The sequence below is a fragment of the Leptonotus elevatus genome, chromosome 2, assembly GCF_054856555.1.
Source record: "Leptonotus elevatus isolate MCC_2025b chromosome 2, RoL_Lele_1.0, whole genome shotgun sequence".
Taxonomy (NCBI): Eukaryota; Metazoa; Chordata; class Actinopteri; order Syngnathiformes; family Syngnathidae; genus Leptonotus; species Leptonotus elevatus.
Window position 1 is genome coordinate 19,248,773 of NC_141240.1, and position 26,402 is coordinate 19,275,174.

The 26,402-nt window shown below is 41.3% G+C and overlaps 3 protein-coding genes across 6 annotated transcripts in view; 2 read left to right on the forward strand and 1 right to left on the reverse strand.

Moving 5' to 3' along the window:
- The window catches only part of espn (espin), a 38,263-nt gene extending 34,351 nt beyond the window's left edge, over positions 1–3,912 (forward strand). For 2 of the 3 annotated variants that reach the window (XM_086069110.1, XM_086069112.1), the window contains 3 exons: positions 948–1,026; positions 1,175–1,196; positions 2,394–3,912. In XM_086069110.1, coding sequence (XP_085925236.1) covers positions 948–1,026; positions 1,175–1,196; positions 2,394–2,541 — 249 coding nt within the window. In that variant the 3' untranslated portion in view covers positions 2,542–3,912. Of the gene's footprint in view, positions 1–947; positions 1,028–1,174; positions 1,197–2,393 lie in introns of all 3 variants that reach the window. The other variant, XM_086069111.1, reaches the window with a different exon arrangement.
- Positions 3,913–4,567: 655 nt separating this feature from the next.
- arhgef16 (Rho guanine nucleotide exchange factor (GEF) 16) lies at positions 4,568–19,235 on the forward strand. The gene is made up of 15 exons (XM_086067177.1): positions 4,568–4,712; positions 5,770–6,394; positions 7,837–7,888; positions 8,359–8,522; positions 9,472–9,528; positions 11,576–11,736; positions 12,955–13,107; positions 13,181–13,310; positions 13,411–13,485; positions 13,572–13,664; positions 14,258–14,409; positions 14,844–15,032; positions 15,508–15,578; positions 17,048–17,149; positions 17,233–19,235. The coding sequence occupies exons 2-15, from the start codon at positions 5,822–5,824 to the stop codon at positions 17,370–17,372; spliced, it is 2,112 nt and encodes a 703-aa protein (XP_085923303.1). The 5' UTR covers positions 4,568–4,712; positions 5,770–5,821; the 3' UTR covers positions 17,373–19,235.
- On the reverse strand, positions 19,225–25,518 carry ybx1 (Y box binding protein 1). 2 transcript variants are annotated; one of them, XM_086067179.1, is made up of 8 exons: positions 25,269–25,518; positions 22,433–22,496; positions 22,120–22,153; positions 21,060–21,149; positions 20,701–20,985; positions 20,315–20,397; positions 19,661–19,953; positions 19,225–19,574 (listed from the first exon to the last, which is right to left on the reverse strand). In XM_086067179.1, the coding sequence occupies exons 1-7, from the start codon at positions 25,372–25,374 to the stop codon at positions 19,707–19,709; spliced, it is 909 nt and encodes a 302-aa protein (XP_085923305.1). In that variant the 5' UTR covers positions 25,375–25,518; the 3' UTR covers positions 19,225–19,574; positions 19,661–19,706. The 2 variants fall into 2 exon arrangements, with proteins under 2 accessions (XP_085923305.1, XP_085923304.1); XM_086067178.1 differs by lacking the exon at positions 25,269–25,518 and adding an exon at positions 22,636–22,696 and having other exon boundaries at positions 22,433–22,529.
- Positions 25,519–26,402: the final 884 nt, after the last annotated feature.

Here is a 26,402-nt window from a genome sequence, read left to right on the forward strand (position 1 = left end):
AAAAGTATAAAAAATTTGAAACTAATAGAAATAGTATTAATATTGAATTTTTGACGTCAATGGCAGTGAATGAGTTAATGATCATTAACTATTTTAATAATGGTCAACTGTTGAGAGACCTTGTTTTACTAAAAAATTGTCCAAATCGTCGGAATGTCAGCCTTTCAACAGTAAATATTCTCTCATTTCTCTTGTCTTCCACGACTGATTACGTATTTAATAAAAATAAGACATTTGTAAACATCAGCTTTAACTTTGGAAAACAATTCTCAACTATTTTCTCACATGTTACCGCCCAAACTAGTAACTGAATCAGTCAATTTATGTTTGCATAAATTATGATGAAATAATGTATTTTTTTAATAAAGCGTTTGGGGGGAAAAATCTAAATCATTGAAAAATGTACATAAATGATTCAATAAAAGTAAAGTGAAATAAAAATCCTACTTAAATGCAAATGTTTTGTAATCAAGTTAAATACAGCTGAACTGCACTTAAAAATATACTGCATCTGAAAAGTAATACATTTACTGTACTGGATTAAAAAAAAATTTTTTTTTAAAGAGGATGTATGCATAGTTACAAGCTCATTATTGGGTTTGATTGTATTTCGTGTTTTAAATGTATAACATAAATCAATTGTATTTGTAATCAGTGATTCTTTCGCATACCACTTATCCCATTCTGTAAAAAAATTAAGTAATTGATCTTGACTCGTCACCATAGTCCCCCAAAGATATTCAAATACTCATCCATATAGCCCGTCGTTGATTAGAGCAACTCTGAAACGGCAAAAGAACTCAGTTGGCTTTCGACTCGGTGTCCTCCCGAAAAAGATAACATTGATCGAATGGGGTTAAGTAAAACAGCATGCATGCAGGTGGACAATACAAGGATGTACAGCACTCACACAATATTTGTCATTCTGTCTGCCTGTCATTTGTCAGGCTAATGAGGAGGCAGCACGCCTGGCATCGATGCCCGCCTGGAGAAGAGACTTGATGAAAAAGAAAATGGATGAAGAGAGGTGAGTAGCGAAGCTCTGTTGCCATCGTCGCTTACTTTTCATTAAACAGAATGAAGTGGAAATGTATAGCCTACCGGTTGTACCATTTGGAACCCTGTAAATTCTCTTTGATATTTACACCCTTTCCTCTTGTGCTTGTGCCCCCCTGATGTGACAGGGAACAAAAGAGGTAAGAAAACGGTTTTCTTCTAATACATACACATTGACAGCTCTTTAGATTGGCTGTGGCTCAACTGTAAGTGCTTTGGCCAACTTGTAATTAATGCACACAATTAGGAATGCTAGCCCTATAAAACACAACATCTACATGATATAGCCATTTCAAAATATAGCTATTGTCTCCGTTTAATTGCTATTACAGTTTAGGCCGCTAGGTGGTGTCATTTCCATTTTTATATACCTTGCCCAGTGGGACTGACTGGGGAAATGTGTACGCCAAATTTGTGCTCATTAGAACGCAAAAAAATAACTACTTTATCCTTAGACTCGTACATTATATCCTTTAGCACACGAAAGTGAATAATACCCAAAAGTACAACAGCCCAAACTAAGTCAAGTGCACTCACCTTTCTGTTTGGCTTTTCAGACTACAGAGGAAGTGATAAACCACGTTAGATACGTCCTGATAAACACATCGATACTGGTGAAAATAACAATTCCTCAATATCCATCAAACTCAAAACATTAGAAGAAACGTATTTTCAAAGTTTGCATTATTTTAATTTTTTTAATTTTTTAAGCACTCACTCACACAAACACGCACACATACAAACACGGTCCACTCCGCCACCTGGAGCCCTGCGTTGCTACTTTGAAAGAGCAGCGCCATTATGATGACGTCACTCGACTAGCCAATCGGAGCAGTGTGACGCCCTCGCCGTCCATCTGCTAGTTCTGCTGGAAGAACATTTAGGACTCTGACCACTTGTGCAACGTTTTAATTATAGGTTGTGCTACATTTGATTAGGCACAGCAGTAGGACTACAGTAATAGACTATGAGTGCAAAGTGTCCAAAAAAGCGTATTCTTTCAATGCCAATCAAAACTAAGCAAAACTGTCTTAACAAAGGTGCCATTTTTGAAGTGGCTCTTTCATTGGGATTGAAAAATAAAGTTTGAAATTGAGCCACTTTAACAATCTGTGCAGATTTTGAACATTGCATTCGTTCAGGCTTTAATGTACCACTAGAGGGAGCCCGCGTAGCACTAATATGCACATAACGGACTTCAAGAATGGCAGATTCATCAATCGAGTTTACATTAATGTATGCATTGTGTTGATGGTGATAAAAAAAAAAAATCTAATTTAGAAGTAATCAATCTGTTTTAAAAAGAAATTAATCGTTGTCCTCCTGAATGCATTTAGGAAAGCAGATGAGGAGGCCAAACAGGCCAAGGAGGTGGAAGAGAAGACAGAGCTGGAACGACTCAGGATCCTGGGTTACGACGAGACTAAGCTCGCCCCTTGGCAACGACAGATCATCCTGAAGAAAGGGGACATAGCCAAACAGTGACCTGGCCTTCCTTCTTTTCCTTCCGCTCCCAAGGCCTTCACTGATTGCTTTTCTCTCCCTTATGTTTGTCTGTTGTCCTGACTTTGTCTCTCATTGTCCAGACACAGAACCGATGTAAGCGAGGTCTGTTGCTCTCCTTGGTCCTTGTTGAAAGTCTCGTGGAGACAAACTGAAAGCATTAGTATAGCTTCGGCATGCACAGATTGCCCTCACCTAAGACCTTTTCTTCAAACTGCACGTGTCCTTAATTCAGACCTGTTTGCTTTACCGCAAATTCAATGTGTTTCACTTAGACTTTCTCATGCAAACTGTGAGTGACAAAGGGGCTATTTGTTAGCATTGTTGCCATGGGAAGTAGTTAAGAGCTGTTTTGTACAGTCCCCACACTCGCTGTTATGTAGCACCATTGACAGCCTAATCAATGAATCGGCCATGAAGACATTTTTGTATAATGCTCATAGAAGCGCATTCTTTACTTTACAGCCATAGTTGTCATTCTTCCAAGAAAAACAAATCTTCAATGTCTTGGTGCAAACTTATTGTCACATTTTCTGGATGTGAACATTTGAAATCGAATTCATGTTAATATTATTAGCACATGTTTATTTTCTAAATCACCACTGGAAAATTAAACCACATTGATTGTAATTCATTTTTCTATTTCTGTTAACGCTATGGTGATTATGAATGTTGTGTGCATGTTGCATAATTTGTATCAAACATGTTCTAATGTATTTAATATACATAACCAAGGTCCCAGGTATCTAGTTACAGTATACAAATATTAAAGAGAATCAAAACTAAAACTGCGGGCAAAGTCTTATTTTTACAGCAGGCAGTTTGTCAACACGCACTGAGTATTGCACAAGTAAATGTGGATTATTATAATCATTTTGTGAATGCATCTAAAAATACAAATAGTTTTTTTTTCTGCAGCAACAAAATGGCATAATATGAAATTATGGAATATGAGGATGAAAGTAAATGTAAGAACAACATGAAGCAGTCATTGATATACAGTACAGATATTTATAGTAACTAAATTTTAAAAGATGTTGGATAACACATTTGACAAATTATCAAATGTTTACAATAGATTATCATAATGAAGCCTGCAGTGCACATGTCACCATTTGGGATATCCTGACTTTCATCAGATGCCATATGATGTTGAAATTTAAAATGATGTAATCGCCATTTGATTTTTATCTGTGCATATAATTCCTGTATATAGTCACCCTCTCTGATTATGATAACTCCGTGTTTGCATACTGCATCTCAGCCTTGATTGGATAGAATGTTGGCTAATACATGCTAGCATGATTGTTTTCAGACTGTTAAAAATAAAAGAAAATACATTGTAATTACAAACACGGATCACGCTGTGCTTTTGTTGACTCACAGGACTAGAGGTGGAAAATAAATGATTTTAAGCATACTTTAAGAGGCAAAAAAAGAGGTCCTACTGTAACCTCTTCAGGAAACGCAAACAGTAGTCTATATTTATGTGGTAATTATATATTCGTTCACAGTTCTCAAGTTAAAACATTTAAAGTGTATGAATCAAATTTCCCTTTTGTAAGTGGTGTGGTATATGTGTGATGTTTTCTTCTAAATATTTAACATCAAACACTCCTAGTGCAATCACACACTGTATACAATTTAAACGAATATATTTGGTATGGATGGATTCAATGATGGTTTGAGTGCGTTATTTTTGTAATTGTTCTGTAGTACAAGCTAATGGCCACTAGAATGCGCTCACGACCTGTTGGAAGTTGCAGGACCAACCAACTAATAAACTTGGGGAATACAAGGTTAAACATTAAAAGGACTGAGTTGATTAAAAATAATAAATAAATAATTACATAATCTCGACATATACATATATACTAGACTACATTTAGGAAATATACGTGCAACTGAAAAACAATGTTAAAAAGGTGGGAAAAGTTTGTGACTAAAGGGTGATCTATGTGCCCTTTCTGTGATTGGCTGTCGCTCACCTGTGCCAAAGACGTCCCCGGGGAGCCACCAAAGCAGGAAGTGGCAGTTTAAGCGCAGATGTGTGCGACGATAGTTTCGACATAGCAGCGGACGCAGTTGAGGTCTCGCTCTGTTTTTTTTCTTTGTCGGATAGTTGTGAGTTTTAAGAAGTTCACCTCGCTCAGGTAAGACCGTTGTGTGTTGCATGCTCACTTGTTTGCGTGTCGCCTCGCCATAAACAAACATACCATGGGAATGTGAGGCAGACATTTTTTTTTCTCCCACCCTAATCCGTCTCGCAAAGATTGAAACAAGTGTGTAGAAATAAATCAGTGTTGCCGTGATGGAGAATGAAATCTGTAACGTAAAGCTATGCAATATGCAAAACATATGAAAGTTTGAATTGTTTTGCATGGCTTTGTAATAAGCAGGCTGTAAATGTCAACGTTACACTTGAAGCATGCCTTTTACGTTTCAGTACTGCAACGAACTGCGATAAACGTGATTGGGGGGGGGGGGGGGGGGGTATATACTATACTTTTCAAAAACAGGACATTGTTTGCAAAAAATGTAGAAATAAGATTCAGTCACTGGTTTGGTCAGTAACGTGAGAAAACAGGCAAAAACGTTGATCATTGTTCTCCAAAGTAAAAACAGATGTTTGCAGTGGCACATGTTTTGTTCTTGGGTTGTTGTTGTTGTTGTTGTTTTAACACAAATATAAGAAATCTACTTTCATTAAGGACTACAGAAATTTGAAAATACTTGTGGATAACATGAAAGTAAACAGGCTATCCAAACAATAATTTATTATCAATATAATTATTTGATTAACTTGATAATTTTTTAGTTGTTAATTGTCGCATCTCTCATAATACATATGTTAAAATTTACTAGCTGCAAAATGAAAACACGTGACTTGTTTTGCAAGAATGATACACACACACACACACACAGGTCACGTCAAAGGTGTGTCTTTTTTGGTGGTTACCAGAGCATCGCTGCTTTTGTGGTACTGATTTGCATACTTAATGTTAGTTTAAGAGCTAACAGACTAACAAGGTCTACATGAGCTCTCAGTGGGAAGATCTCATAACACCACTACGGGGTCACTAGAGGTATTTAAGGGCCATCCATTCTTGTGATTCTCATGTGGTCCCTGCTGCTTGTTTGAGTTAGCAACCCTAACGTCTGTTTGTGGGGATGCTTAAGCATGCTCTTATTTCTCCTACTCTTCCGCAGAGCCTTCCAATGTTGTAGGTTGTGAGGAAGTAGGTGACAGAGGCAGAACGCCATGTCTCACACCCAGCCGGATGGCCGAGCGGGTGACCAGGTGCCTCTAACTCTGGAAAGCCACTTCTCCACAAACCTCCATATATCTGAACCCGGCGATGAACTCTACCAGTCACAGAGCTCCTCCTCGGTCCAGCCCGAGGTGCGCACAACCCAAAAGGATGAAGTTGACAGGCTGGTGGTGCCCCAGCAACGGATTTTGAGCACCCAAAGTGCAGCGGCGCTGAAACTTGGCACCCAGCAGATCATCCCCATGAATCTAGCCGTGGCCAGCCGGGCTAAAAATCGCCATCACACCACCGTGGTGACGTTCCCTGTGGGACTGGAGAATTCCAGCAACGGATCCCGCATCCGACACTCGACTCAGGGGCCGGACGTGAGCTGGGAGGACTACGACAGCGACGGAGACGGCTTTGCTCTGAGGAGGAACCGCAGGAACAAGTCCTACAGAGCAGCAGTGACCAGTTTGGACATCGAGGCCATGGCGAGGGGAAAAGGGGCCATGAACACACTAAAACCTGTGAAAGAAGGCAGGGCCTCCAGTCCAGGTGCAGCTCGCAGCCCGGGGAGGAAGGTAGAGGTTGCGCTAGCCCTTTTCTTCTGACTAAATGTAAATAAGGCCGGCTAAGTCATACTGTACCAAAACTTGCTCGGCGCCACCACTACATTTGTTTTTTAAAGTTAAATAGTAACAGATGGTCAATAGAAAGACTAACACGGTTATGCAAAAGCACAAAAACGGTCTTCACAAAACTGTGTCCTGAGTTGGCACAAGGGAGGCCGAGGAAGAAGGCATTCACTTTTGGGGCGGATCTGGATAAAGGTGCATACAACAAAAGCCAACACAGTTCTGTTTATGTCTCAGACTGTGTAAACCGTTCCTTGAAAGTGGGGAATCTTAGCTCAGCCTAGCTTCCAAGTCATGAGCGGAGAGACTGTGTGGGTATTATTGTGTGACCTCATAATTAGGTGAACATTCCAAACAGCCAGCTCACAGACACATTTTCGGAAATAATCTGCTAACAAAAGATTTACTTGTTTGTTTACTGTTACACTTGTATACTATTATTATATGACACTGTTTGTGTCCCAACAATTCTCTGTAATATCCCCCCTTTAAGCCACATTTGCACCAAGCAGTAAGGAATCAAGGTTTCTCGTTACAAAGGAAGGCAAATATAAAAATATTACTTGGAATATCTTATGTGTGCGGCACGGTGGGTGACTGGTTGGCACGTCCGCCTCCCAGTGCAGAGGACGTGAGATCGAGTCCGGCCTTCCTGGGTGGAGTTTGCATGTTCTCCCCGTGCTTGCGTGGGTTTTCTCCGGGTACTCCGGTTTCCTCCCACATTCCAAAGACAAGGCAGGTTAATCGAACACTCCAAATTGTCCATAGGTGTGATTGTGAGTGTGGATGGTTGTTCGTCTCTGTGTGCCCTGCGATTGGCTGGCAACCAGTTCAGGGTGTACCCCGCCTACTGCCCGAAGCCAGCTGGGATAGGCTCCAGCAACCCTTGTGGAGTCAAGCGGTTAAGAAAATGGATGGCTGTCCTTTGTGCCCCTACTGGTCTAAACGACTTATTGCACCAACATAATATTAGTCGGAATATTGTGTGGGGGCAAATGTGGGAAAAAAAATTCAAAGACATTTTTCTACTTTAAGTGATGATTCTCTCGATCAATTGACAAACTACAGTGGGGAGCCATGAAGTGTTATGCTCCCGATGAGTTATTTTGGTACCCAAATGGAAACGCTTGAACTCTTCAGTACCGTTTTGTGGAAACGGGACTTTAGCCTCAGTCATGCTGTCTGTTAGTCATGGAAATGATGCTGTGTCTCTGCAACTGTTTTTAATCTTCCATATTAGTGCTTTTTTTTGAGGAAGTCCTGCTAGACTGTGCTTAAAATAAGTAAATACTGAAAGAAGATATTAAGTGGGTTATCAGGATAACGTGATCTAAAAAAATACGATACATAATCCTCAGTGATCAGCTGTTGTGTTGTTTTCCTTCCAGCGAACCTTTGGGAGAAAGAGGAACCGTAACCAGCGCGGATCATTCAAAGACGGTATGAACGAGTCGCTCGCCACATCCCTAAAAGTGGCCAAAACACTACAAATGATCAAAAGTATGTCGATGTGGTAGAAATGTCTTGCACGACGACTTGCTGAGCCGCAAGAATAGAACAGTCGATGGCAAGGTTTCAACCGGTTTCAGCGCTCTTCCAAAAAGAATGGGCCGAACTCACAACGTACTCTGCATACTGAATGTGGCATTGTTGGCTCCTGATGATTGAATTGTGACGTCCTGCAGCCTCAGCTACTCAGCCACTCGTCACCGTGTGTTGACAAGAAGAAAAAGTTGTCCTGATCAGTCGTTCAGTATTCTAAAGTAGCAAACATTGTGTTTTTACATGCAGAGGTGATCTGCAGTCATTCTCTCTTCTCTCCATTCAATACCACGGTGACCGTGTTTGACACGCAAACTTTTCCAGACCTAAGATCTCTGAAATGATTCATTCGTGGGTTTGCCCCCCAGCGACGCCGCGCCTCTACCAGGAGATCCGAGAGCGGGGTTTGCACTCCACCAACCAGGATGAGCTGCTGGACGACTTTGTGGTGGTGGAAGCGCCGGTCGAAGATCAGGGCATCGTGGTGAAGAGCTACAGGCCGGCGCAGCTCACCTGGAGCCAGATGCCGCAGGTGAGCTTGGCGCTACACTGCAAAAAGGGACTGTAGAAATTTGAAGAAACAAATATAGTAAAATAAGAAAATTATTACTTAAAATAAGCACAATTATCTGCCAACAGAACAAGAAAACGTTACTTAAATTTACCTGTAATATTTTGAAAAATAAGAAAATAATACTAGGCCCATATCAACCACCGCGGTCTTGAAAAAAGTATTTTCGGACTAAAAACCAGTCATGGCGACTTTTTTCAAGCTGTAATAAATAGAACAATTTTCTTAAAATACATGAGTATTTTTTTTTATGCTCGGATAACTTAGCCTGATTGTCAAGCAGCCATGACCTAGCCAGGAATTGAACCCACAACCTTCAAGTCTGAGGGCACTTTACCACTAGACCACTGAGCTGGTACTGAAAGAAGGACAAATGAGCTTAGTAAATATAACGAAATGAACCATATTGCACTCGTCCGTTTTCCCACTTGTATTTTTTTCCATTTATCTTGTTACTAGATTATGCAAAATCTTAAAATAAGAAAACTCATGACACTCCAGTTCAGGGCCTTTGATGTTGATTAGTTGTCATCTTAAAATGTGGGAAATGCTTCTTTTAATCCTCACAGTACTTAAAACTGTCTGTTAACACTCAATGCCAAGACTGCTTGATCAATTAAGATAATTAGGTAATAAGTATCTTAAAATAAGCACAATGATCTTGCCTGACAATTTCATTTTAAGTAAAAAAAGAATTTGTCAAATCGAAAATAAGCGAATTTAGGTTAAATTTAAGAAATTATATCTTACTTAAGATTTTCGTTTTTTTTTGCAGTGTAATAAGTGATGATGATGACCATGATGATGATGATGATTTGGACATATGGATATTTATATCTGTTGTTTTGCCTTTATTTGAGAAACACCTGACAATCGCATTTAATTGGATTTTTATTCCTGCTTCAACAAGGTGAAGGAAACCGGCATACTGAGCATGATCTCGCCTCAAGAGAGAAAAAGACAGGAGGTAAGTATTCCTTTATCCAATATTCTTGATTTGTATGCGGATATGTGCTGCTATGTTTTTATTTATCATGACAGGCCAATGTAATATTGAAGTCTACTCTTAGTAAAGAGGAAGGTCATCTAAATCATTTCTTCACCATAATATGTTGTATCCAGCTCCTCAAGTCTAAACAAAGTTTTCTTTTTAATATTATGTTTGTGGAATATGACTTAAGCAGCAAAAATCTACCTATTTGTATCCATCTCAGGTGGCGGCCATTTTGCCACTTGCTGTCGACTGAAAATGACATCACAGTTGCTCATGGGTCAGATAACGACCAATCCTAGCTCATCTGTTTTATGATGATTATGCTGAGCACCATAACAAGTTGCAAAATGGCCGCCCCCTGAGGGTGTTTATTACTGTTAAACTCATATTTCACTATCAATATTAATAATCAGAATGCCCTGTTTAGATTAGTGGTGGCACATACAACATTATTATATAGAACATTTTGGTGTTGACTTCCCTTTTAACGTGGTCATGTGCCCCGAGGCTACATTCATTGTGGAGGCCCCAATTGACATAAGAACCACATCTATCAATCAATCATCTTTTTATTTTATTTTTTTTGATTATTTTGAGATGTCTCTTTGAGGGCCTTACAGCATGTGTGCAGGCAAAGCTGCGTATTAATCTGGCCCTGCATATTGCATTTTTGCACAGGAAGTTTTCGATTTATTGTATCGTCTCTGAAACAATAATCTGCCGTAATCAATCTTCCGATTATAAGCGACGTGGACAGTTGCGCAAAAAAATTACCGTTGCTGACATTTTGTCACTCACCAAGCATTTGAGCACCACACATCTATCGACGCACTATAACGAAAAAGCTGTGACCCTGGCTCCACATACAATATTCCATATACAATATTTTATTTATTTATGTATTGAACCACAAACTCTTGGCATGATTGCCATAAAGAGATGAAACGGGCAATAATAATAACGATGAGAGTGGAAATTTTGAGAGGATGTTGGCAACGATTGATCACACCCTCGTCGCGGGCCTTTGAGATGTTTCACTCATACTATAGACGTCCAAAATTAATTTGAACTATTTCTATTAGTTTGACACTTTTTCCACTTTTGTTAATAAGAGTATGAAAACCTAAAAAATATTTTTGAGGGAACATTTGGAACAAATATAAAATTTGTGATTAATCGTGAGTTAACTATTGAAGTCATGTGATTAATTACAATTAAAAAAATTAATCGCCTGACGCGATTTAAAAAAAGAAAGAAAAGATCATTAAAAATTAGGGGCGTCAGGCGACTAATTTTTTTTTTTGTAATTAATCGCATGACTTCCCTAGTTAACTCACAATTAATTACACTTTTTATATCTGTTCTAAATGTACAATAAAAAAATCTTAAGTTTTCACACTCTTGTTAACAAAAGTGGAAAAAATATGTTAAACTAATAGAAATAGTTCAAAGGAATTTTTGACGTCTATAGCCGTCAATGGCAGTGAATGAGCTAGAAGCCAACTGAGCATTTCCCTTTCACGCATTTTAGCACAAAGTAATCCAGAGCCAAAAGGTTCCTCAGGGCTACTTGCGAAAGCGAGCGTAACCTCCTCGAGAAAACTCATGTCGACATCTGACTAAACTCCAGGCGATATGATCATGTAAAAATAAGGACAATGTGTATGTAAAGTAATCTAAGCACCTTTTTGTCATTGCTTTCATTTTGTGTGAATAGCAATGGTCAATCCTGTTTGCACTCTACTCCCTGAGTAGAGCCACACCCAGCCAAGCTGTCTGCTGCGTGGGAGCTTCCCACTTTTATGTTCAAAGAAACCTCGTGCTTCTTTATTGTATAGCTTGAAATTGATCCCACAGCCGCACCTTTTGGCTTTGCCGCCAGGCAGAACTTTGATATTCGCTTTTGGTTTTATATTGAGCAGCCTAAATACATCAAAGAAATCCGTGTTACAATCTCACCCGTATGAGTTGAAATTGCTGTTGGTGATACTTGTCGGGTCTCTTTCAATACGCTTGACAGGCAATCTTTGAAATCATCACATCGGAACACTCCTACCTGCACAGCCTGGGCATCCTGGTGCGACATTTTAAGGAGAGTGACTCTCTGAGGGGGACCATGACGGCCACAGAGCACCATCACCTCTTCTCCAACATCTCGGTTATCCACCAAGTCAGCAAACGGTGGGAACCATACATAGTCATGATCTTATACTGTCGGTGTGTTTTTCATTCTTGCATACATTTCATGCTATGTGCAGTGCCGTTTTAGAAATGCCTGAAAATGCCAGGCTCCCCCCACCCCTTAAGCATGAGTTGAGTATCTTGTAGGCCCCATCAACGTGTTAAGACACGCTCGGCAAACGGGTTTTGCCGCCTCGCTGCTCCGCGGGGTATTTTTTGGCCTTTAAAATGATAATGTTCTGCAATACAGAACGTGTCAACAAATTCTTCAATGCAGCAAGGGGGGGGACTCTAATGTCTTTAGTAGTTTCTAAATAGGAGAGGGAGTGCAATACAAGAGCATGTAATGATTCACATTTGTATGAATGTGTTGTGTCTGTTCTTCCTGGTCTGCATGGTGTCATTTGACCTTTTTCTTAGGCTGTTTGCGAAGGTGTGGCATACAGTCCTGCATTGAGTGTTTATCGTGCTCATATGGAATGCGCTCGCAGTGCTTTCGTTAAAATGGATTATATTCTCATTTTAACGAAACACGTGCTGACTTTGATTTTTCTTTAAAAAAATATATATAATTTTAAAAAACAGCCATAATGCAATGCTGCGTACATCTAGGGCCCAACCGATATGGATTTTTTTTGAGGCCGCTACTAATTCTGATATTTGGCAAAATAAAATTATGACCACTGATTAAACAGCCGATTACAGGCAATTAAAAGCAATAAAAAAATAATAATACAATAACAAATTTCTTGGCCCCTTAATGCTAACAACAATAAAGATTTGTATTACATTTATTTACATTACAGGCAGAACTGCCTGAAAAATCTGCAAAAGTTGTGGGTGTTAGAAAGAAAAAAAATCTTGACGATTTAAAATGCCATAGATGGACCAACAAATAGAATTAATGCATGTTATAAATTATAATCCTTTCAGCAAAGGATTTCTGAAGACATATGATGCGACAACACCTGCGATTGGCTGGTCGACCAGTTAGGGTGTACACTGCATCTCGGCCAATCACAGCTGAGATAGATTCCGGTGGATAAGAAGTTCAGAGAATTAACGGATAGTTGATGCAACAACACATTTAGGCAGAAATTTAAAAATAAAAATGGTAGAAAATGTTTTGTTGGTCTTGTATACTGTAGGTATGGATCAATCCTGACAAGTATTTGCACTGATATAATAATAATGGAGAATCTTTTTTCTTTTTTCCAGCTTTTTTGAGGATCTTGAGCGGCGTCACTATGACAACCCAGTGATCCGGGACATTAGCGACATTGTTCAGAACCATGCCGCCCACCATTTTGATCCGTACATCGTCTACTGTTCCAACGAGACCTTCCAGCAGAGGACGCTGCAGAAGCTCCTGTGAGCGGGCCGCCAAAGTCGGCTTCCTCGTGTAAATGTTGACCTCAAAGCGTCTTTCTTGGCCATCTTTTAGGAGCAGTAATGGTGCTTTTAAGGACACCCTGAAGCAAATCGAAGGGGGCAGCGACTGCGGAGGCCTCCCGATGATCTCGTTTCTCATCCTTCCCATGCAACGGGTTACCAGACTGCCGCTGCTGCTGGATGTGAGTTTGACCCCAAAATTCTCTAGTTACAAAATATGTGTTTATGTGTAGATTATCAGAACATCTCAATCAATATAAATAATGCTGCTTTTCCTCACAGACAATTTGCCAGAAGACGCCTGACAAAAGCGCAGAGTACTTTGCGGCGGTCTGGGCGCTGCACGCCATCAGCAAGGTGGAAAAGCTCGCCGCGTGCGCTGACTCGGCAACTCTGCAGCCTCGCGTCCTGATTATTTGCCTTCTCGTTGCACCATTCAACAGCTGGTTGGCAGCTGCAATGATGGTGCGCGGCGGATGGAGAGGACGGAACAGATGTACACCATTCAGAAACAGATGGAGTTTGGTAAAATCAAGGTTAGACTTGTGTTCCTCTTGACTCTCTGTCTCGGCCAAAATTAAACCATTCAACCTTTAACTCATTCGCTGCCATTGACGACTGTAGACGTCCAAAATTCAATTGAATAATTTCTATTAGTTAAACATTTTTTCATTTAATTTCATTTTTTATGAAAACCTTTTTTTTGTACATTATAACAGATATAAAATTATCATGCGATTAAACGCCACTTAAAATATATTTTTTTTAATTAAGCCCGTTAGGTTTTTTAATTGTAATTAATCACATAACTTCACTAGTTCACTAACTATTAATCAAAAATTTGAAATCTGTTCTAAATTTACAATAAATAAAAAAATTCTAGGTTTTCATACTCTTGTTAGCAAAAAGTGGATTTTTTTTTTTAACTAATAGAAATAGTTCAAATAAATTTTTGACGTCTATAGCCGTCAACGGCAGTGAATGAGTTAATACAGATCCCCAGACATGTCATAGGTTGGGTAGGTGAATTCAATTGTAGCCACCTAGCAACAAGTGACCATGCGAACGCGTGGCTCCCTACAAAGGATGAAATTATCCCCTTTTAGAACTAACCGCCGTGTCCCCGCAGCCTTTTCCACTGGTGTCATCATCACGCTGGCTGAAGAAACGTGGCGAGCTGGCTGTGTGCGCGGAAGAGCTCAGCATCTGGAGAGCGTTCAGCAACCGGAGCAACTACCTGTTTCTCTTCAATGACGTACTCATTGTCACCAAGAAGAAGAGGTCAGTCGCCATTTTAACTGCATCGCTACTTTAACCACAGAGCAAACTGCAATGGAACGTTAGTGTGTGGATATATATTAAAAAAAAGTTGATACAAAAATGACCAGGAAAGGATAATGGGGACTTTTTCAGTCATTTCCTGAAGACTGTGAGACATTTCACCTGCTGACTGTCAGGGAACCGAACATGGACGTGGTCCACGCATTCTTGACATTCTTCAGCTTTGCATTCAGCTGGTCAGCCTGAGAGCGATTTCAGCTTTCTGTTTTGACTTGGGGAGAAACCAAACAGTGTCTGCTCAAACACGAGACCTTTTTTTTTTTAATGGTTGCGACCCAGTACGTACTCCGAGGGGCTAAAGCTATGAGAAGGCAGTGAAGGAATGTGTCACGCAGCTTATTTGCACGTGTATTAGTGCGTGTTTGTTCCTTCAGCGAGGAGAGCTTTGTGGTGATGGACTACGCCACCCTGGATAACGTGGAAGCGGAGGTCAGCGAGGAAACGGACGGACAGGCGTCACCGCCCGCCAAGAACAGCTCCAGCCAATATCTGTCCTTCAAGCTGATCATGAGCAAGAACAGTGAGGGCCGACCAGAGCGCACAAGTCTCGTGGCCGAGTCCAGGTACATCAATTGAGCAACAACTACATTTAATGGTGACAAAAAATAAATAAATGCAGCAAACGACTTTATCATATCAAGTATGCTGCTTTTACGATGCTCTTCACTTTTGCTTGATGCTGTCAAGATTCACATTTGTTCAATAAGTTAACTATTATGGTTGTAGTTTGCAGAGGTGTTCCTAATGTTTTGGACTGCCTCGTGTAACCAATGAGCTCACCAAATAGTTAAATGAATTCCTCTCTTGGCGCTAAAGAGTGTCCATTTCATGAGATCAGAGCGCTTAGCTTTGGCTCCCCCTGCTGTTTGAAGACTGAAAAAAACTATCTGCTGTTAATAACTACAGTCTATCGCACATAAAGTACAAATATATTTATATTTTATATTATGGTGTTTTATTGAAATATATTTTTCACATCAGCATTTTTTTTCTTTTCAGTATCCAATTTTATTTATTTATTTTTCTGACATTACCCAGGGTGGACCGGGCCCGTTGGATAGTTGCGCTCACGGAACACAGGCAGACAGAGCTTTTCTCCTGCAAAGACGGTAAGAGTGACAAAATCGACGGGTACTTAAAAGCGGCATCACTGTAGGGTTCACGTGACCCGACTTGGATGTCTGCTGATGGCGCCATTTGTTTTGGAAGGGAAAACGATGTATTTGGATGTTTAACATTGTTTTAATCATGCACATTCGAGATGCGCATTTTAAGCCCTTTATACAGACAGGCATGCTGTTATGTGGTTTACAATAACATGATTTTGAATCATTAAAAAAAAAAAATTATACACAAACAACATTTCTGGACACTAATACAGTACGAATAACTGCAATTGCTAATATTATTAGTTTAAACTACAATCTGTGGTCCCAAGCCACTGATCTGTATATATTACTGGATAGCCTGATACACGCCCGTGCAAGCCAATGATGCCACAGAGCAGCCATCTTACCACTCCCATCTCACGAGCAGACTACTGTATATGCTATACGTACAGATTAGGCATATACAGCTCGTAGGCTCTTATTATAGGGCGGGGTTTGTGGCGGGTCAGTGGACGCTATGCGCTGCTTTGAAGACCCCATTTTTCTTGTATCAGTTCCTTAGACCCAATATTAGATTTATTTTGTTGAATTACGGGTATAATTCTTTGATTAATAAAAAAACAAAACAAGTTTCACACTGTAAACATCATTAAGCATATAATTTATACATGTATTTAAGGCAAGTTATAAAATGTCTGAAGTGTAGTCCGATGCCACTGATGCGTTGAAGTGGATCTTCAACTCGGCAAGCCAGACAAACGTATGCTATCTGCCTGTCATGTCAACATTATAGTTACATGTTTTGTTGTGCACTTAAAAGGCACGCAACTCCGGCTGCAGTGATTAAGAGCTCTAAATTCTGATTCTCTTGTAACTTCTACCGCCTCTTGGTATAAACATACTTTAGCTCCTCCCCAACATACAAAGTCTCAATATGGTTAAAAAGCTCTAACCAGAAAGTAGCACTATTCTGATTTAGATCTGAGATCACACAAAACTGCAAATAGAAAATAAATAAATGCAAGAATATGCGGGGTGTCAATGCCAAGCCCTGCTGCAAAATACAGAAAAGCCACACGTAGAACTTTTGGGGGTGGGATGTCAATTACGTGTGCTTATAGATGCCACCAAAGCATGACAAGAAGCTCCTCAGCAAACTTCCAAATACTTCTTTAGCACCAAAATGGCAGAAAAACAAGACATGAAGTTCTTCAACTCACAAATGGTTCTGTAGAGGATTAGCATTACATTAACATCCTATACCCACTTCTTCATAGTCCCTTGACACCAAATGGTGCCAAACCTTCTTTTTATATTAGACAGCGCTTTGGCCTGAGCACAAAAAACGCAGAGGTGACACCGCACCCAACACCCACACTTTGAACCACTGCCCTAATCCTTTTGCTCCAAATCAAATGGAACAGGCTAGGCCAGACATTAAAGCAGTGCATGCTGGGAACGCGTTTTAGGTCTGACCCAGTACGAGGCCACCAAAGCCTACATGCCCAAGGAGCCCGACGAGGTGGGACTGCAGCAGGCTGAGCTCGTCCTCGTCCAGAGGACGGAGGAGGGTAAGCCCCCCCAACCCCTTCCCCCTCAACTGTTAAGACCCCATGTGGCGTTCCCTCTCCTAAAGATGATGTGCTCTCGCCAGGCTGGTGCTATGGGGAACGGATGCGCGACGGCGAGAGAGGCTGGTTTCCGGCCAGCTGCGCCACTGAGATCACCGACCCCACGGCCAGAGAGGACAACATGCAGCGAATGAAGCGCCTCCGCAAAGAGACCAACGTTTGAAGAGACAATAGAAATACAGAACAGTAGTGAGGTCGGAGGCCGCGTCAACCTCATCTTACCGTTGCATGTCTTGGTAAGGCAGAAGAAGTGACATTTGGGGGGAAATATGAAACACAGCCCAAGGAGATTGAGGATTATATTCGTAAAGATGTACAGTGAATTTACTGTATTGCTTATTTCTAAACTGATTTTTTTGTAAACACACAACATTCCATACTAATCAACCTGTGATTAAGTTATGGACGTATGTTTTTTTTTTTTTTTTTTCATTTTGGAATAAGTCTATATAGCGGTGCTTTAAGATATGACTAAATCTTTCCGTGACCATGCTCGTAACTCAAAAACAATCGTATCTCAAATCATCGTCCCCCCTTTTAATTGAATGGAAATGCCACCGATTGTTGCAGCCTTGTACTTTTGTTGTAGGAATTAGCCTAACAGCATATAATTAAAAAGAAAGTAAAGAATCAAACAGTTTGTGTCTTAACGTACCCCCGGTTGGGAAACACTGGCTTGAAGGGTTATAATACCAACCATCCATTATCGGAACAATTTATCTGTGCTTCTCATAAGCACAGTAATGGACTTCTCCTTCTCCGCTATGGTCTTTAGGCCCACTCTTATTCTGTGAGAAATTTTGCGAATATTGAGTGCATTTCTGCATATTTGCTTCAACTCCAGATGAACTTGAATCTTACATCTTGAAGAAAATGACATTGTTGTAGGATCTACCAGTAGCTGAGGGGTGGGCAAAATGTGTCCAGAGCACGGCCGTTTCTTTAGGAACGTAACGAGGCTTAACTTGCTTTCTTTATGGCGTTTCACATTGCTCGGCAGAGAGCCTGCCGCCATTCTACGTCAATACGCACTGAATGCATTGCAACGTAAATAACAATGGCCGCATACGCCCAAAAAAAAAGTTTAAAAATCTCAATGTTAGTAACAACCAAATAAATAATATAGAACAAACGTGTCATGGCATTTGGGGTTCCTTTTTTTTTTTTTTACTGGGCACTATCCACCTCATCAAATTATAGGTCAATTGATTGAATCCAATAAAAATGCAAATACAATAAGGTATTTACGTTGCATTAATTTTCTCAACATTAAACACCTTGCGATTTTCATTGTAAAAAAAAAAAAAATGAGGCCCTAACTTAAAAAAAACCCCTCATTTATTAATTACAAATTAGATGAGGCGCTTAGAGGTGGGAATCTTTGAATGTCTTACGATTCGATTCCGATTTTTGGGTGTGCGATTCGGCTCAGAATCTATTTTCGATTGAGAAAGATTTTTGATTCTAGTTATAGACATTCAAGGAATCGTAATGATCTACTCCAGTCTGACTCGCTAATGCCAATTAGTGCGCTACTCGCGGTACTTTTATCACTCAAAATTACGGCCCCACGCTGCAAAAAAACAAAAACTTTTATTGGAATAACTTAATCGGGACTTTTTCCTTCTACTCTCTAATGTGGCTACAACTTAACAGTGTATCAGACCACATGGAACCACACTTCCCCCAAGTGGCCAAATTGGGTACTACTTGAACAGCGCTCCCAATAAAGGCACACACAAAGGGAAGACAGTATAAAATAATTTAAGTAAAATCGATTTTGGGACATTAAAAATCTATTCTGAATCTTACTAAATGAGAATCGATTTTTTTTGGCACACCCCTAGAGGCCCTTATGCACAAATGTTTGCCCTCCCTGATCCAGCTGAATACTGGCAAATGTGATGCTCATATTGTTTGCTTGCTACGAACAAATGACCAAGATCAGCCTTGTTTACTTGTGAAATCTTTAACTAGCTTTTGGTTGCCTACATCCAGTAAATAAAATCACTCCATTGTCTCTGGTTTTTGGACTTTTATTTGAGCTTGCATTTTGTCAAAATGTTTGAATAGATAAAAAGTTATTTAAAAATGTCAAACTGACCAGATATCAAATTTCATTCATTCATTTTTTTTCTTGAAAAATCATTTGGTGTAAAAACTTAGGACAGATTTAGAAAAACGTGCCGTTTCCCCAAGATGTGTTGTAGCTGTCACGTAAAAAGAAGGAAAAAAACAAGTCTGCATAGAACCTGCAGGCAATCGGTGGTAATCTGTTCAAATGCATGGTGCAAGCTTGTGACGGTCATCAAGTCAAATCTTTATTGCTCTGATCTTGTTGGATGTTTCTTGTTGTCAAAAAAAACTGCGTGGGGAAAGAGGGAAAAGTTGCAATTTAGTCCGCTGCTCATCAGCATCACGCCAACTACTTCCGAGTTTAGAGACGCTCACCCGGACGATGGTAAAAGATGGTAGGTGCCGGTGGGCAGGTTGTTCCCTACTCAGCCCCACCCTGCTGGGCCTCGGGAGCGGCCGCTTTCTCTACGGGGGCGTCGCCTCCCGCCTTGGCCTCCTCCTTGGTCTCCTGGTCGGGCTTGTCGCCGTTCGGTGGGCGCGGTCGGCGGCGGTAGTTGACGTTGCGGCGATAGCGTCGCTGGCGGGGCTGCTGATTGGGACCCCCTTCGCCACCCTGATTCTCCTTGTCCTCCTCGCCGTCCCGTACTGGTCTGGGACGGGGTGGACCCCTGCCGTAGACGGACGGGTTGGAGGAAGTCAAAATCATGCGTAGCAACTCACACATTTCTAATTTGTCTCTAACACAATAGAAAAAGTCACGTTGACTTCAGTAAATTTGTTTTGTTGGCGTTGCTCTTTGAACACCTTGATTGTGTGTGCAATTAGGGCTGGGGGGGGAAATATATAAAAATCATGTGTCTGACCTTGCGGTGGGGTGACTTATCTGTAAAACACTGAGTTGCAGTCCATGTATGAAAAGTGCTTCATAAATAAAAGTTTTGATTGATTGATGACCTTGTTTAACTTAAAATGGTCCAAACCCTCTAAATTTCAACTTTTTTGTTGCAACGTGCAATCAGTGAGGCTCACCTTTGCCGGAAGCCTCTGTAGTTCTGCCTGGCGGGTTTGTTTCCCTGGTCTGGACCCCCCTGGTTCTCATCACCCTCATTGGCCTGAAAGCAAACACGTGACAAGATTCCTTGAGAGCAGGGTGACATTTTAGGTGTCAGGTGTGATCAAGGTGTAATGTCCAGCTTGAAAGTTTATATCTGAAGCATGGAGTGCTTATTGTTTACGTCAAGACCCCCGATACACCAATTTCTTTGTTCACTACCATTTTTTTTTTTATAAAGACTACACTGGGTCATGAGAAACTGCGCTTCAGCATGGTAGCCGCGTAATGGCATAGCTCAGCCATTATCTGTCCGCATGGTGCGGTGGTGTACGGGGGGCTGGCGGCCGACGCGTCTACGTACAAAGTATGGCGGGTAGCGCCGCCTGCCGGGGTAGGCGGGCCTACGCGGCTGTTGCTGCGGGTCTCCCTCGGGGGCGCTCTCGCCGCCGTCCCGGCCGCCTTTGCCTTCGCGGCCTCCGGCGCCCGGCTCGCCCTCTCCGTCACTCTGGTAGTTCTCTGGATAGTCCCCGTTGCGGGGGGGACCCCTCCTTCGGGGGTAGCGTCTGTAGCGGTTCCTGTCGGCGGCATACTTGCTTCCCTGGACCGCGGTGCCCCCTGGGCCGGTGACGTTGGCCGCCTCTGCCCCCTGTTGCCCATGGAATGACGTCATTGGGAAACGGGTTTAGGCGGCAAAGCAGGCGACATTAGTGACACACTCACCTTCTCTCCCTCGACTACGTCAAACTCCACGGTTTCGCCATCGCCAACACTGCGAAGGTATTTTCTCGGGTTGTTCTTTTTGATGGCTGTCTGAAATGACAAATGAAGAGTAAAAAGAGGAGATTCATATGCATTCATTTGTTCAAAATTAAAATCCATTAGCGTTCCCTTACTTTTTACGAGTGGTACGTTCCACGCAATTACCGTAAGTAAAGGTCGTTAAAGTGTTTCCCTTCCCCCCAATAACTGCTAATACTGCCTGTCACCTTGTGGAGCTCTTCCCTAAAATTTGAGCAATAGTTTCATTTTCTGTAACTCAGTAACTTTTGTCTCATTCCACCAACACTTCCAATTCCATCACTTCAAATTCCGTGCTTGTGTTGCTCCCCCAAATATTGAATATTAAGCACTCACTAATGGAAATTTTAGTAAACTCTCGCCCCCACCCCCGATTGGGTTTTCGGCCCTGGGGTTGTTTAAATGGGAACTCTCAGTCCACAACTTCTGTGACCACAAAAAAAAGGTGACACTTTCCTTTGACGTTTGGACAAGTTCCATTAGAAGGACCTTAACAAGGACTGTTTGGAGAAGAATATACAGTCAACGTCACGAGAAGTAAGCTGGCTCCCAATTAAAGCAGCCAAATTTTTACTTGTTCAGTATCACCATGGGCATTTTCATTTGTTATCCAAGGTTGTTCATTTTATAGTTCACTGGGTTTAAGTCTTCATTTACACTTGCAAGACAGGGAAAATGTTAACATATAAACACACATTCTGCACTGCATTTTATAGAACCAGTATAACCAAATACTTAGAGGGACTTATTTTTAAACTCACATGCTAGTAAAGGTTCAAATGTTACTTAAATGAGTGATTATGACAGATTTATGGTGACAGCTTAAGACTGGACTTCATTTTTATCAATTCCCGAAGGAAACGGTTTTATTTCAAATGAGAGCAACCTGGAGGTTAATTAGCCTTACACTGTTGTAGTGATTAAAAATAAAATAAAAAGGTGACGTGGTCGTCACAAAATAAAATTAGCGTCTTAAACTTACCTGGTGTACAAAAACGTCCTCTTTAGTGTCATTCCTGTGCAAAGAAGAAGATCACATTTAGTTAGCAGACATTTCAGACTGAACCATTCAGTCTGCGGACAGACTGCAGCTGAAGTTGCAAGTGTGAGGATTAATTAAGCGGTGCACGAACAGCACAGTGAGCGGCAGACATATCGTCCCATCAGTATTGCGGGCAAATCAAAGCTATAATAGGATTGCACTTGTCCCTTCAAACACACTTAAAGGGCCTCTTAGGAGGAACAGGTGGGGAGTCGGGAAAGGGGGGAGGGTGGGGAGGGGGCGCTCCACTTACCTATTGATGAAACCATATCCGTTCCTGACGTTGAACCATTTCACTGTACCCAGGACTTTTGTGGCTGCCGAGAGACACGTCAATGCACCATTATAAACTTGGAAGAGCAGAACAGACATTTACTACCTTCCTCCCTAATGTAATAGAAGGCTATTTGTATCTTGAATTGTTATTCTGCCATTTTCTGTTGTCATGATCATTACCTTGCGTTTGAGGTTGACACCCTTTGCCACCTACTAAATGACGCATGGTGCAAATTGGCGCATTTCTCAAAGGAATTAAAGCAGCCATAACTTGCTGAAAGGTTTCATCCACCGCAGCATCTTCCTTAGCCTTAACTTTTAGTCAAAAAGGCTTATAGCACTTCTATGAACATAAACACAATAAAATGTTACCAAACAGCCAGTGTGGCTATGGCGCAGCACGGATTGTGCCGAATATAAAAACTTCAATGCTGCCCGCTGCCGACATTGGTTGCGGCAAAACGGCATGTAACCCAAAAATCGGACATGCGGAAGAATTTAGAATTTTTTTTACCTAATGTGGCTGTCAAGTTCTAATATTCATAAGTAGGTTTGCATCTGTAATCCAATTTTTTGCACAGAAAATAAGCCGTTTTGCAACCCACATTTTTACACATTAGTCACACCCGCTCAAGACCTTTAGTGGGGGGACGAGCAATGGCATCAAATAACGTGACCACGGTTGCCTGGCTGGAAGTTATATTTAACTGCCAACTGCCACGCTCGTTTTAGACCTAAGGGGTGCCCCTTGCCAGCTGCACTCGACATACAGCACTAAGAGCCAATCCGGACAAGTACGGTTTCCTTCTAGCGTTGTACATCATGTGCTATTAAGCTGCTGTACACAACCAAACTTTTTACAATTATAATTTACTTATGGACCATTCAATTGTGTATGTGGGTAGAACACTCAAAAATCTTAGAGTTTGTGGACCAGTCTTTCTTATCTTGGTTTTGTCACAAAAGTGGGTCATTGACCCTTTATAGGTGTGTCACTGACAGGTTGTAAAAAGAAAAAAAGACGGACGCATTACAGTTGCATATGGCGCAACAAGGCATGCACATTTTACTGCCAGTACAATTGTAAATATATTGTGTGTTAATGAAATTAACAAATTCAAACAATAGAATAAAAACAAGGGATTTAAATACATCATTTAAAAATTTGCGCCTAGTTTCTGACCCCCTTTATTTATAGATCACAAGTACTTTAATACAAATATTTATTGTTATTATAGCTTTACTGATGCATTAACAAAGGTTACAGAATACAGCATGTAACGACTTGCACCAATTCAGATTAAAGTGTTAGATCTGAATTCTGTAACTTGCGACTGGAAATATGTAACTTGCAACACAGGTTGGACTTGTCTTAACTTCGAATATTTTGACACACACACATCAAAAACAACAATGTACAAAGATATGAGTGTGTGTGTGTGTGTGATATGAGAATGTGACATAGGATAAGAGTGTGTGCGTGTATTTTGTGCAATTATGGCATATTGCAATACTGTATGCATTTCTGTACATGTAGTTGTGTTCTCTGAAACGCTCTTCAAATACGTAGACAGCATGTTTTTTTTTTTTGAATGGCTATTATTTTTCTTCATGGTTCTTAACGTCTGTAAAAGTGGGTCACGACTTGGCTTCAATCTGAAAATGCGGGTCTAAGTTTGACAGCAGTTGAGCACCACTGCAAACTGGAGTCGTAATAAATATTTAGCTGACAGTTGTGTAAGTATCTCTATGTAATTTGAAAGACTGAACATTCTTTAAGTATATAATCGAGTGGCCTACTTTAAACCACGGCGCGCTTTGCACGTGGTGATGTCGCGCGGTGACATGTTAGGATAGCTGCCTGATTAGCACGGCTAACTAGCCTAATGCTTCGCAACCATGTGCTTGAAACGGGGCCAACTAGCTCGAACCACCAGGTCTCAAAATGACGGCAAATATAACGAACGTACCGAAAATAAACAATTATCCTGGTATGCATCGCCGGGGAACTAAACGACAACGAGTAGAATAAGAGTTCGGCCGACATTTTGGGTGTACCTTCAACCACGAATATTGCCGAGCTGGGCTAACGTTAGCTTCGACAGCCATCATCCGCTGTCGCCGTTAAGTAGCGGACGAAGGCCGCATATGACAGTAGAATTCGACTATAATTCTAGGCTGTGTCGCGTTATGTGTTCAATTCCACATCCGTCAATCGTGTCGTACGCTGGTTTTAAGTGAGCGCCGAAGTCGTTTTGTGGGGGAAAGCAGCCGACAAGGGAACCGGAGGCTTTACTGCGAACAAAGGGACGGCTAAATCACGCTGTTAGCATTAGCTCGTTTGCGGAGGCGACTGTAACGGCTAGTGAGGCGAATTGTAAAATAAGATATGTCAATTGGTAGTCTAATCTAAACGACAGTTCCAAGAGTAGAGGTCGAACTTGTAACGGCCGGCCGGTAACGTGGCACGAGTGGACGGACGTTAGAAGGCCAACTGAACCGTGGTTCCCGCATGTTCGGAAAAATTATGCCCCCTCAAAAACAAGAACGATATTAATTTAAACGCCACAAAAATGTTACGGTGTAGGTTTAAAATTACGCATAGATTACACTTCCGCTGCTATTTTAAACTTCTACTCACATTCTAGTGCATTGAGTGACACTTAACACTTCTCGGGTAGATTCAACATTTCTACCGTGTAACTAATTTGTACAAGTGTTATGGCGCTGATAAACATTCACCTGCGATTTGATGGCTAACTAGACACCGTGGCTAATTGGGCAAATTAGCTAATTTCCAGGCGTAATCTTACCGATGACCTTCTTATCCCCCGCGGAAGCTGCGGCTACCGGGCTGGATGGACTCTCCACGTCGACAGCAGGCTGCTGCGGCTGTTGTATCTCGGCCTCGCCGCTCATGGTTACTACTGGTTGGTAATGGCTTCTGCCGGCGGCGGCTCTCTGTTGTCTCTCCCGGTGCAAGATGGTAACCTGGGCCGGCGGTGGTGGGGGGCTACTGCCTTCGGGCTCTCTGCTTTCTTCTTCCCGCTCCCGTTGCCGATCGAACTGGGCAGACCGTAAACTGTGCGGGGAAAGTTCCTGGACTGAGCACAGCTCAGACAGCGATTTGATTGGCTGTGATCTCTAACGGAAATGAGCGTGCGCACCGATTGGCTACGATAACTGTCAAATAAGGCAAGAGAGGCGTTTGTTAAACTGTGATTGGCTGGGGAAGAAAGTACCTGTCAATCCACAGCGCCCCATAATGACGTCAAAGACAGACGTACAAACTGACACTTTTGGAACACGTTGATGTGATACAATATGCATAATGTTTAAATTACGTATTAGAGAACAACTACAGTATGCATATGAAATCCAAAGGCTATAAAATGGGTGTTATTTAGTTGATTCGACAGCAGTAAAACATTTTGCCATACGTTTATCATTGCTGTCATAAAAGACAATTTAAGATATAGTAAGATATAGTGATTGTGTATGTCAAATAATTGAAATAATTAGACTGAGGTTGAATGTATTTTACCCACAGGTACTGGAAATGGCATTACATTTTCTTCCACTGGACATGATGAAAATTCTGCATTTTTTGTTTTTAATTATGTCTATATTGCATTCCACCATGTCAAAGCCCACACTATGTACATTCATCCATTTCATGGTACTTTGTCTTTAAAATGATACAGAATACAACTCCCAGTCACTTAAATCACTGGTTAAATGCAGAAATCAACAGCAGGGAATCCAAAACTGGACGTCCAGTATAGCACTTAGCAGACAGACCCAGACTGGGCGTGAGACAAGTCCACTGCAGCTACCTACCCCCCACCCCCTCCATTGTAATGTTAATGCTCCACTGACACTGTTTATGAGCATTGGCCAATGTGTGAAGAGCTCCTTGTTCATGTTCTCCCACACAAAGATGGGTT